The following is a 12220-nucleotide window of genomic DNA, read 5'->3' as shown; positions in this document are numbered from 1 at the left end:
ATTCGAATATCTTATTATCTGTTACAACCAAAGAGCTGTAGCATCATTTCAACTTTGAGGCAACCCAAATATCTGCCCTACTGACCCACCGTTAAAGGATTATCCCACTGGGTTTGGGTAATGTATTGATACTTGGTTAAAATCCATGTGTTCCTGCGAGGGAGGGTTGATAAGTAAAGGAATATTGCATAGGGCCATCCCTGGAGTAAATCGTGGAGAAGACTTTGGGCTGCTTACATGACTTCCCTGAGGCATTTCTTTTTTTTTTTTTTTTTAATTAATTAATTATTTATTTATGGCTGTGTTGGGTCTTCGTTTCTGCGCGAGGGCTTTCTCTAGTTGTGGCAGGCGGGGGCCACTCTTCATCGCCGTGCGCGGGCCTCTCGCTATCGCGGCCTCTCTCGTTGCGGAGCACAGGCTCCAGACGCGCAGGCTCGGTAGTTGTGGCTCACGGGCCCAGTTGCTCTGCGGCATGTGGGATCTTTCCCAGACCAGGGCTCGAACCCGTGTCCCCTGCATTGGCAGGCAGATTCTCAACCACTGCGCCACCAGGGAAGCCCCCCTGAGGCATTTCTATACAGTTGGTAACAATATCTGTTGGGCAGGGGTTTAACTACAAAGTGTGATGTTTTCAGAAAGCCTTCGGATTACCCTCCCTCCTCATGAAATCTTGCCTCCCTTATGGATATTTGTAGGGGCTCCCCCAAATGCTGCATTAAAAGTCAGGCGTAGCTGAAGGCAATCCACAGCTTCTGCTCCAAGAGTCATAGTCACCCTGTCAGTGGAGAGTAAGGGCAGCCCTTGGCTCTACAGAGAGTGTGGAATGGCCCTCGGGACCCTCCTCCACTGTGGAAGTTTCACTGAATGTGTTTTTGTCCCAGAGCTTTTTCCCTCTCACTGCCTTACGGTCTGTCTGCTTCCCTTCCACCAGTGGAGCTGTTCTTTTAGCAGCCCTCGGGGAAAGGGAACAATTCTAGAGAGTCCCCAAGGACCTCAGCCCCCTACCTTAGTCAATTTGTACAGAAGTAGCCACACCTCACAAATCATGTGACAGCGGCTTTTAGAGGAAGCTGTCTCAGAAGCTGTCCTCTGAAGTGACAGCTCAGAGAAGCAGGCAGCCCAGAAACCCAGGCGTGGAGATTGATCCTGCCAGAGAAAGGGGTTCATGATGGCGGATGACCTACAATGATTCCTGTATGAAAAACTACCACGTGTTGAGGGGCTCCATGCTATTGTTGTATCAGATAGAGATGGAGTGCCTTTCATCAAAGGGGCCAATGATAGTGCTCCCGGGCATGCTTTGAGACCTGGTTTCTTGTCTACTTTTGCCCTTGCAACAGACCAAGGGAGCAAACTTGCACTTTCAAACGATAAAAGTATCACCTGTTACTGTAACGCCTACCAGGTGGTTCAATTCAATCGTTTACCTTTGGCGGTGAGTTTCATAGCCAGCAGCAACGCTAATACAGGACTGATCGTCAGCCTGGAAAAGGAACTTGCTCCATTATTTGAAGAACTGAGACAAGTTGTGGAAGTTTCTTAATCTGGCAGTGGTTTCTATGTATACCTTATCTTCATTAGATCGGACACAGTGTCAATCCAGCAATCTTTGGACCACAGCAACACTTGTAATCCATGCACTCAAGAAAGGGCCCCTTTTTCCACCTTACACTAGAGAAAGAGCCTATAGATAGGATTTATGGACAGATTGATTGTTATCTTTTCTTGTATAGGGCCTTTCCTTATTTGTGAGATCTGGGGATTCCACAGAAATGGTTCAATCTATCACAGCTCCTAGGAAGTTAGTCCAGTCACCAAATATGCGTGAGATTCTACTCGGTGGCTCAGAATCAAAATGATACTTTGATCCACTTGAGCCATGAAGTGCTCTCTACTGTACAATATGCCAGGCCTGCAGAGTGAAGCAGACTCTTTTTATTGTGAATGGTGAGAACATATTTTTCTTCATATTGTTTTCTTTGCATTGAGTGTGAGGAAGATAAAATGGCTTAGTAAAAGTAACAAAATCAGTACAATCACTAACTTTCCTTTGTATATATTATTTTGCAGTATAGGTGAGTACTACTAACTGATTTGATTCTTCTCAGAGGGTGCTGCTGTTTACTGGAAATGAAAATGATAGCTAATCGTTTTTTCTTCTACTCTGCTTTCTATAACCAATCAGTGTTTTTTAATGTCTGTGTATTCTTTATAAAATTTAGATGTGATTCATTATTGAATTGTTTCCAATATTGGTAGGTATGTAAACATGGTAGTATAGCCCTCTTTTTCATACTTGAGTATAAATAAAATAGTATTTTTAAAAGTACAGTTTGAGCACTACATAGGTTTTTTTCCCCCAGACTGTTTTTTAAACGTTTAAAGACTACGATTAACTTAATTCACTCTTTCAAGCACATGAATCAGTGACTGTCTCTCGTCTCGTTTGGAGACTGTTTCACCTAACATAAACTGTCAATTGGAAAATAAACCTCATCCATGAGCCTTGAAAAAAAAAAAAAAAAAGAAGAAGAAGAAGAAGTAGCCACACCTCAAACAGTCCCACCATAAGCTTTTCAAAGCCATTGCCATGCACTGTGATGTCAGGTAGGTTCTACTCGGAGGCCCATGCGGTTATGTCTATTGCTTAGCTGGACTCCACGTCCTGAACCTTCACTAGAGGAGTCCTGCTGATGGATTGACAGGAAGGAGCACTCTTGAGGATGGGAAGTGGGTCCAGGGTAGGGGAGTACAGAATTCAAAATGTGAAATTCTCCTTTGCTCTACAAACAGGTGATAAATAAAACTGAAGGGGGTCTAATCAGATCTCTCCATCAGCGCATGTTTTCAGTGCATCTGTTAGCTGGGTTTGCTTCCTGAAGACATGCTCATAATCATACCCCTCCTTCGCTGCACTCACCCTCCTGCGTACCAGAGTCCATGTGAACTTGCTGAAAAGCTTCTACCAAGTTCTCAGGAGACTGAACTCCTGCCAGCACCTGTGTCCCATCTCTCCTCAAAGGACCTCAGCCCCTGCCTGTTCTCTGACCAGGACTAGAAGAAGACTGTGAATATACAGACAGAGGTAAAGGTGGCTCAAGACTCAGCTGCAGAAAATACATACCCCAGCCCAGGACATAATACCACCACATGCGTTGTCCCTCAGCGAACACAGACACCACGATGAGTGTGTGAAGGTAGACCCCTTCACAGAGCATCCAGAAATAGTTGCACGACATCATGTACTGGTGAAAAAAGTGCAAAATCTTGCAGATCGGCTGTTGGAAAGAAATGGAGATACTCAGTGGAAGACATCTGTAACAATCTGGCCGAGAACAGAGGGCGAACGTGAGAATGAGCTAAAGTATCTGCATTCAGCCTGAAAGGCAGTTTCCCCAAGCATCTATCAACGTGTCACCCTCTAGATTCGGAAATCAGAGTAATAGTTCATAGGTTATTAGTATTACATGTAAAGAAACAGCCAACTAGGGCAATGGAAGCCTAGTCTCCCAAACGTTTTCTCATTACATCTTGGTTACTTATATAGACTAGACAGGCTTATTTTTCCTGTAGTGTGTCTGAGACCCGTAATTTCTGATAGCATCCAAGGATTCGTCACATACCTTTTAGGGCCCCTTTTCTATGGCCAATGAGGAGAATAACACAGAAATTGTTAATGCTGTCCTGAAGTTCACTGATCTGTTAGTGATGTTTACTTAGCAGTAAAAGAGGAGAGAACCAGGTGGTAAATTTCTCATATATGAGCCAGGAGCTATGCTGAGCCCAACTGATGTGATTTTGCTTTCATAAGGGAGCCTTAGTTTCTATATGGGGGTCCATGTGTTTGGGACACAGAGATAAGGATGGCAACCTCCCTTGGTACTCAGTACTGATGTGGGATCCACATTTCTGAAGCAATCAAGATTAACTACATATTGTTGTCTGTACAGAAATAATTATTGCTTAAACTACATAACAGAACACCCTAAATAGTTTCCTAGTCACCTCTAGAGTAGGGCTTGTCATCTTGGCACTATCGATGTTTTGGACTGGATATTTTTTGTTGTGGGGCTGTCCTGTGTGTTGATGGGTGTTTAGCAATATTCCTGACCTCTATCCCCTACCCAGTTATAACAATCAAAAATGTTTCCAGACGTTACCAGATGTCCCCTGGAGAGGAAAATGTCCCTGGTTGAGGAACACTACCCTAAGGTATTTAGCTGTGCTTGACTCCCTCTAACAACAACAAAAATAGCAACAATTTAGCATGCAAGACTTCTTTACATATTAGGGATGATTATTTGCATTATTATTTTATCAAATGCTCTGCTTTACATTTTGAATCTGACTGGATTTCAGGCCTTCTTTTTTACAAAGCAAATTAGCCATAAAGTGACTTTCAGTATTGCAGTAACCTTTTCAGGACCACTCATTTCTATTCAATGCATAGCAACAGTAATTCATTTACTGGGAATCTGATGCACTGAGTCCTTTCAGAACTCATTGAACGTAAGAAGCAGCCAGCTGCGTCCATGAGAAGGCAGATAGTGTATTTTCAGAGATAGAATCAACCTCTGATTCTGACCAAAGTGGAACAGTAGTGAAGATAATTCAAAACATCAGGTAATCTAAAAGTAATTTATATTGGTTTACAAAGGCACTGACTTTTTTTTTTATCTGATCACCTTCCTAATTGGGATTATTTAATATTATTATTAGTTTGCATTTGCTAAGCAAATACTTGCTATGTGCACGTGACAAACAAGGAAGTAAAATAAGAAATTCAGCTGATACTCTGGATTCACTTTAAAGACTACTCTTACTTGAAAACCCTATTCCTTCTGGATCAGGAGGTCCAGAGCAGAAGCTTTGGTGGCTGCCATTTGTAGAGGAAGGGATAAGAAGAGGGCAAAGATGATGGCCCAGGGAAAAGCTGGGGCTCTGCGTCATCCAAAGCAGCTTTGACTTCACATTTTATATGCAGCCAATCCTCATTATTCACTGTAGTTATGTTCTATATGGCTAGATACAGTAGCATACTAAGGAAAAAATTGTGAGATGTTTTGTTTTTGTTTGGCTTTAAAAAAATTTGGCAAGGGAGAATTCAAAATAACAACCAACTATTTCTTAAAGGACATTCTGCTAGAGTTTGGTTAAACACATGTTATTATTTAAGATTCCCTGATTTGTCAAAATGGTGGCTAAATTTCATGAAGAAACTATGCTTATTTTTTTGTGTGTTCAATCCTGGACTAGGTCCTACAATTGCGAAGACAAAGTTCAGTGCTTGCAATTGAGAAAGTCATCTTCTGGAGGGGAGATGAATACAGAAATACATAAATGCAGCCACGCACAGTGACTTCTAAAAAAGGTGATTTTCTGTAATCAACATTAATACCATTAAAAATTCTTTTCTCAGTTACATAGCAAAGCCTGGCACATAGATCATAGAAAATAAATGAATCAAACTAATGGGGTTTGTGTTATTAACATTACATAATCCATTCAATTTGTGAGAAAATTAACAAGGAATGAATTAGTAGATTCTGCCAAAGTTGAACAAATTATTAAGCGTTGTCAAGCATTCTGCCCTTCCTCCAATTTTTGCATTATTTGGGGGCTGCTATACAGACTAATTTATAGTAAAAGAGGTGGCTAACTATAAATTTCTCAAATTTGCATGAACAATATTGTAGCAAAATGAAGAGTATGCTAGGAGGGTTACTGGAGGTTACCAGAAGCATGTTTGAAAACTTATGGCAAACAGTTAAAACCACATCCTCCAATATACAAATATATTAATAACTAACTGAAAATATTGAAAAATTAGTTTGAAATGGTCTAAAGAGTACTAACTCCATAATACTTTGTACCGAATCAAAGGTGCCAAGTTTATTTCTGCTAAATCTTGTTTTAAAGCAGAAATAAACTTTGGTGTAGGTTCTGGTGATCTCCAGCACTGTGTCTATAGGTTGTTCTGCCTCTGTTGAGGATGGTGTGCGTATATCATTCCGCCTCGTGTGGGCATATACTTTTGGGGAATGGAGGTTGCAACTCCATTATCTTCCCTGAACTGCTTAGAACTGGAGTGGGAAATACTGTGGAGAGAAACTACTTTTGTTTGTCTATAAAAGTGAATGGATCAAATGAGACTGATATTTGATTAGGTCAGTAATTTTCCCAGCTCTCTTCTCTTCAAGTGTGAGAGTGATTTTGATACACAGAGAACTAGAAAGGACATACGGCTTACCTTATTCCTCTCCATTCCTTCATACATCTTACAAGCTTGAAATGCCCTTTCATCGACTCCTTGAAATTAAACTCTAAAGGGTTTGGGCATGGCTTATTGAAAGGAGTTCTTGAAGGCAGTGACGTAATAATGAATCCCTCCAAAAATATCCAGTTCAAATATAAATAATGAAAAAGTTTATAGTAGTGCTTTTTCAAATTTTAGCATGCATCAGAATCACTGGGAGAGCTTGTTAAAACACAGATTTTGGGCCCCGTTAGTAGAGATTCTGATTCAGAAGATCTAGCATGGGGTGGTAGATTCTGCATTTCTAAGTTAAGTACCGAGTGCTGCTGACGCTATTGGACGATGGGGCACACTTTGAATGGATTTAGGGTACAGAGGGAGTTTACTCAGTACCTGACTCCTGTTTTGGTTACTTGCTGGCCTTCCAGTACTAACTCTAACCATCAAAGAGCACAAGCTTCTTGTTCCAGTAGACTCACAATGCAATGAGAAACGTCCTGACTTTGATTCACATGTATACTAAAACTTCATGAGGAGGAATTACAGAACTTTTTGTCAAGATGCCAGTGCAGTTGATAAACCAAAGGGCAAAAGGCTCTCATTTCAACTTGAAAACTGTCAACTTGTACAGTCTTTACAGCTAGCTGAATGAAGGAGAAAAATCCCCCAGTCAGAGTCAGCATTAACTTTGTAGGAAACTACTGCAGTCCTTCTCTAGAGAAATTTAAAGATATAACGTTTTCAATTAAATGTGAGTCTGTCATGCAATCCTGGGCTGATTTCTGATAAAGCCTCAGAGAAAATAAGCTTGAATCTGTGCAACTGTAGTCACGATTGGGTGTGTTTAGAAAAAAAAAAAAAACAACAACACTGGAGAAAAAAGTCCCATTTGAGATAAATACACTGGAAAATGATCCAGAAATTGGCAAAGGAAATACTCCGGAAGTGTTCAGGAAACAAAGCCAGAGGAAACAGAAAACATGATGGGGAAAAAAAAAAAAAAAAAAGCCTGTTAGAAATGTGGCAGGGGAATAAAAATTAACAGCTTGCTATACTCACGGGTCTTTGCCTACATGCTGTAATGGGATATTATCACTCTTCACTGGGGATTTTCAAGCCATGACTGAATGAGTTTTATATGCTCAGGCTCAGGCCACAGCCCTTTTTGGTTATTTGTGATTTAAAAACCTCTGAGTATGTGCATTCTGCTTTCACACTTAGTCCTTTTAGATTTAAGCAGTATTTTACACATGCTCTGAGTTTCCACACCTCCCATGGTGTGTTAACACAGAAATGAAACTGAGTACCACAGTTAGAAAATGATGAGTGCTTAAGTCCATGACAATGGTAACAACTCTAGTATAAATAATAATAGCTAACATTAGAGAGTTCTGACTCTTAAATGGATTTATGGATCTTAGGTGTATTGGTTCATTTAATCCTCACAAGCAACTCTTTGAGAAAGGTACTATTATTACTGATATCTCTATCAAGAAAGTGAAGCACAGTGAGGTTAGGTAACTTGCTCAAGATTAATCTGTAAGTAGAAGAGCTGGGATCTGAGACCCTGTAGTTCAGCGAGAACAATGCTGTAGTATTTGGAGCAATCCACCTGAACACAGCTAATATCAAATTGATTATTGCTCCACAGCTTTCTAGCAATTAACCAACATACCCCAAGGGAGTGTACAAAACTTCTAGTAACTCAACTGAAAGTTTTCTGAGAATGAAAACAAATCTATAAGAAGTGCTGCATGACATTCATAACAGCCTTCTCAAAGCAAGGGAAACAAGCTGCAAATGTTGAGATGAAGACTCACTACCTAAACCATACCACAAGATACCATTTGTAGGTGACTAATTTCTCGTGCAGAGGTATCACCCAGATTGGTCAGGTGAGAGAAACTGGAGACTGGGTTGATGTTTATAGCCATTTTAGGAATAAATTCTTCAAACCCATATGGAAATGTGGTTGATTACAAATAATAAATTTTAAAAGGAATAAAGAAGTCCTCTACTTTTCTGTACCATATGATCTTGGTTAAAAGACCATTTATTGGCTTTGAAATGTAAGTAAAGTGAAATAGCATAAATGACCAGGGTAAGATACCTTAATTCATTACCGTGTCTTGGCATTATTCTCTCTGCACTGTCCCTCAAATCCATCATACTTTTTCATTCTCAATCTAATGTCTTTCATAGGCTACCAAAATGGATAATTCCAATACAGTTTTATCTGCCATTTGATCTCTCATCTCAAAAACTCTGCTATCGCTGTCACCTCCCTCACATTTACATGCTCTCCCTCCCACCAGCCTCCTCTGGGCTAGGTGGGAGGAGTCCAGTTTCCACCAGTGGTTTCATCAGTTTCTAGTTTCTCACTTCTGAGCATCCATTCCAAGCTGATCTTCCTGTGACCAGGAGATGACGTTCTGACCTAGCCTATTGGCTCAACTGTCCTGAACAAGGGAGACTTAGAAGAAATTCACTTTGTTTTTCAGAACTTGGGACTCATTTGACTTTACTTATATAAGAGGCTATAGAAAATGTGACCCAATTGTTTTGGCTTTTGAGGTATAAAATGCTCAGGTTCCCAGTAAAAACTAATCTCCCTGTATTGTCCCTTTCAGACTCAGATAAAAAGTTCAGAGAGACATTTCTGTCTAGAAAATGACTAGTATGCTGCCAGCTTCCTTTAGATGCAGCAAGAACAATGCTTTTAATTCTGCCTCCTAACTCTCTACATGAAGATCATCGAAGAAGCAGACAGAACAAGAAAATGAAATTTTAGATATTATGGAAATGAAATGTTCAAATGACACAAATGACAATGGGCAATTTTCACATCACTCAGTAAACTGAGGATTTATTCAGCCCTTATTTATTCGATGAGTTATTTTGAGTTTAACTTTTAAAAAAAAAAAAAAGTTGTGTGAAGGAATAAGATTCTCACCCTTGGTTTTACAGGAGAGAATCTGCCCAACCAAAAAACTTCCAAGGGAAGAGACTGACTACTTCGATGGGAAAGGGACCATAAACCCACTGGGATTCCCTGCTGAGGAGTGAGAACAGTTTCCTTTTGCCCCCAACAAAATAAACCCTTACAGAAGGAGTGTGAAAGCACTGGGATAATGCAGCCTCCTTTTACAAGAAATAACTTTCTTTTTAATATATCCCCTTGGGCACTGGGAAGGAAAATATTTTTGCCTCTTAACTACTGATTCAGTGACCTGAGAATTGGGTCAAAATGAAAAAAAAAACAACCCACAATTCTGTCTTTAGTTTGCTTAGGAAAGAAAGAGTCTTTAAAAATTATATATTCTTTTTTATATAGAAAATTATGTATTCTTTTTTATAGAAAAGAGACATATGCTTGAATCACAGACAGATGAAGTGCTGATGGGTGTGCTTTTCTTTAGTTTATGACTTTGGTTATGTTTTTCATGTTAATTGCAATTTCAATAAATATTTGTAGACTGAAAATGTCTAATAACTTCCCTTTTTCAAAAATTTCTTCTGCTAATTTTTTTTTGTCTGTCTCTTCTTTCTTGGGTTTTTCTTTATTATCTCCACTTTTCTTGGCTAGGGAGGACCTTAATCTAGTGTTTTCTGGAATGTCAGTTTTTCAAGAAAAATGCAGTATTTCATATAATTTATTTAGAGTAATTTAAAATATCTGATTTTACACATGACTTAGTAATACATTGATGACATGACTCTCAATATTTGGATGTTATTTTCTCTGTCTTTTTAAAGGTGGGGAATTTTTTTGCTGGGAGAGATGGGGCTTTTCTAGTTAAACCTGGTTAAACCTTTCCTAGTTCTTGTTTATCCCCTGCGTATTCAAATATATTACAACAGGAAAAATTCCTTTATTCTTAATGCCTGCATTTGTAGTTCCAACTGCAATTTACTTTAATAGTCTTTTGGATAGGAAAAGATCCTCAAGAAATTAGACTTCTATGATAGCATTTATGACAGAATATGCATTTTCAAGATAAGGTACAATACAAAGTTTAAGACCTATGTCTCTCTTGGAAATAGTAAATAAGCAGTTTCAATGATGAATAACATACAAGATATATCTACTTGAGAGTTCTTTCCTACCCTTTCTTGAACTAATTTTGCCTGCCTGGAGAGAGCAGTCCTGTGTCGTATGTGGAGGATTAGACAAGAGACGTACCAAAATCTCACTGGAAAACAAAGACTGTGTTCAAATAGAGAAAGTACTAACAACAAATGTCCTAGTTTTTTTTCCTTTGGGCCAGTTGTATGCTTCACAATTTACAAACGTCAATTAATTTTTGTCGTTGTGGTCTTTGTTTTTTAGCCTATGCTATTTATATGTATTTGGTGAAAGGCACGTGTTTCCAGATTTTGTCCTATGGAAGAAAACAGACATTTGGAAATGTGGAAGAGGGCGAAGGGTGCTCACACACTATGACATGCCCCGTTTCCCACTGTAAGTGGGCTGTGATTGGTGGCTTATTCTCATTTGAATCTCGGAGGAAAGGAGACTTCTCATTCAGGCACACAGAGCAAAATCAGACTTTTTGCTCCTTTTTTTTCCACTAAAAAAGAGACGTACACACACTTTGAAATAGGTAGATAAATGACTGAGTCTCACATATATAGTTGCAAGACGTAGGCAGCTGTTTCCATGGGAGGCGGGGCATATTCCTAGGGATTGTGAAGAGAATGTCATAAGTAGATATTTCCCCCAAATGATATGAATTTAGTTCAGCCTGAAGACTAAAATTTGAATTTGGGGTGCTCAATAAACACTTGATTGATTGGATGAAGTTCTACCTTTCAAGAGTTCTATAGTTTTTTCCTAGGAAGTTTGCTCTTGCATAGCTAAAACAAAAACAACCCAAGTCTGTTAGGTTAAAAATATATTGATTAGAAAAAAAAGAAAAAAAAAATATATATATATACATATATATATATATATATATATATATATATATATATATATATATATATATATATATATATATATATATATATATATTGATTAGGAGAACCCGGTGTTAGTCATGCCATAAAGATAAACTTCTTTTCAGTTTTTCAAACTTATGTCACTTTGAGAATGCCTAATGTGAGACAGCCACCCTCCCTCCTCCATATCCAGAAGAAAGCTTCCTATTAATTTCTCTGACTCCCCTGTGCTCACGTTCTCCCAGGGAATCAGCTGCTTTGTGGCTAAGCCAGGTCCCTAGATACCTGCTTACAGGCTTTATTAAAGGTTTCTAGGCAATAGGGGAGCTGGAAGGCAGAGCCAAGCTGGCTGCTTGGTGGCTAGGAGGCAGCCTGTGTGCGGTGACTGCCAGAATACCTTAGAATGTCTGTCCCTAAAGTATGCTATGAAAGTGAAAACATCCGCCAATGATAACTTACGAGTCTAAGAAAATGAATAGAGTAACAGATTGGTTGGGAAAGTCATGTGCAGAGATCTAGGGAGCTAGCCACAGGGCAAGGGTTAGCAGTAACCTTGTGAGCAATCGTTTGCAATATCACGCTCTTGGGAATTTTTAAAAGCTTTATGCTTCTTTGGGACTCTGGGACAACCCCTTGGAAGTAAGGGCAGTTTTTATTACTCTCATTTGATGGATAAAGTTAAATGGCTTCTACAGTTTAATAGTGAACTCAGAAAAGTCCTGAATGTATACTATTTCAGGAGGAGAACAGGTTTAGTATGATCTCATAATGGATGAAAAGCCCCCATTACCCTAACATCCAGAGGGTGGGCTGGAGGCATGACATGTGGGTGTGAGACCCCGCACAAGAGAGATGGGAGAGAGTCTATTCAAGAATTACAAGACCTCTGCTCCCAGGTTGGTGGGCTGATTATTCAATAACTAAAGTGCCATTTCCTGTCCTACTTTGTACAGATAGTAACTTTCTCAGGGTTTTCATATTTAATGGGAAATAGGATGCCCCAAATTTGAGTTTTCTTTGCTG

The 12220-nt window shown here is 39.4% G+C and overlaps 1 protein-coding gene and 1 pseudogene across 2 annotated transcripts in view; one reads left to right on the top strand and one right to left on the bottom strand.

Moving 5' to 3' along the window:
- CALCR (calcitonin receptor) overlaps positions 1–12220 on the bottom strand; it is a 55782-nt gene that overhangs the window by 15024 nt on the left and 28538 nt on the right. For both annotated transcript variants that reach the window (XM_068549990.1, XM_068549989.1), the window contains one exon: positions 3125–3278. In XM_068549990.1, the coding sequence (XP_068406091.1) occupies positions 3125–3278 (154 nt within the window). The remainder of the gene's footprint in view (positions 1–3124; positions 3279–12220) is intronic.
- LOC137768651 (ragulator complex protein LAMTOR3 pseudogene) lies at positions 1169–1543 on the top strand (annotated as a pseudogene).

The sequence above is a fragment of the Eschrichtius robustus genome, chromosome 8, assembly GCF_028021215.1.
Source record: "Eschrichtius robustus isolate mEscRob2 chromosome 8, mEscRob2.pri, whole genome shotgun sequence".
NCBI classification, from domain to species: Eukaryota; Metazoa; Chordata; class Mammalia; order Artiodactyla; family Eschrichtiidae; genus Eschrichtius; species Eschrichtius robustus.
The sequence above is the reverse complement of the archived record's forward strand: the minus strand, read 5'-3'. Positions and strand labels throughout refer to the sequence as shown.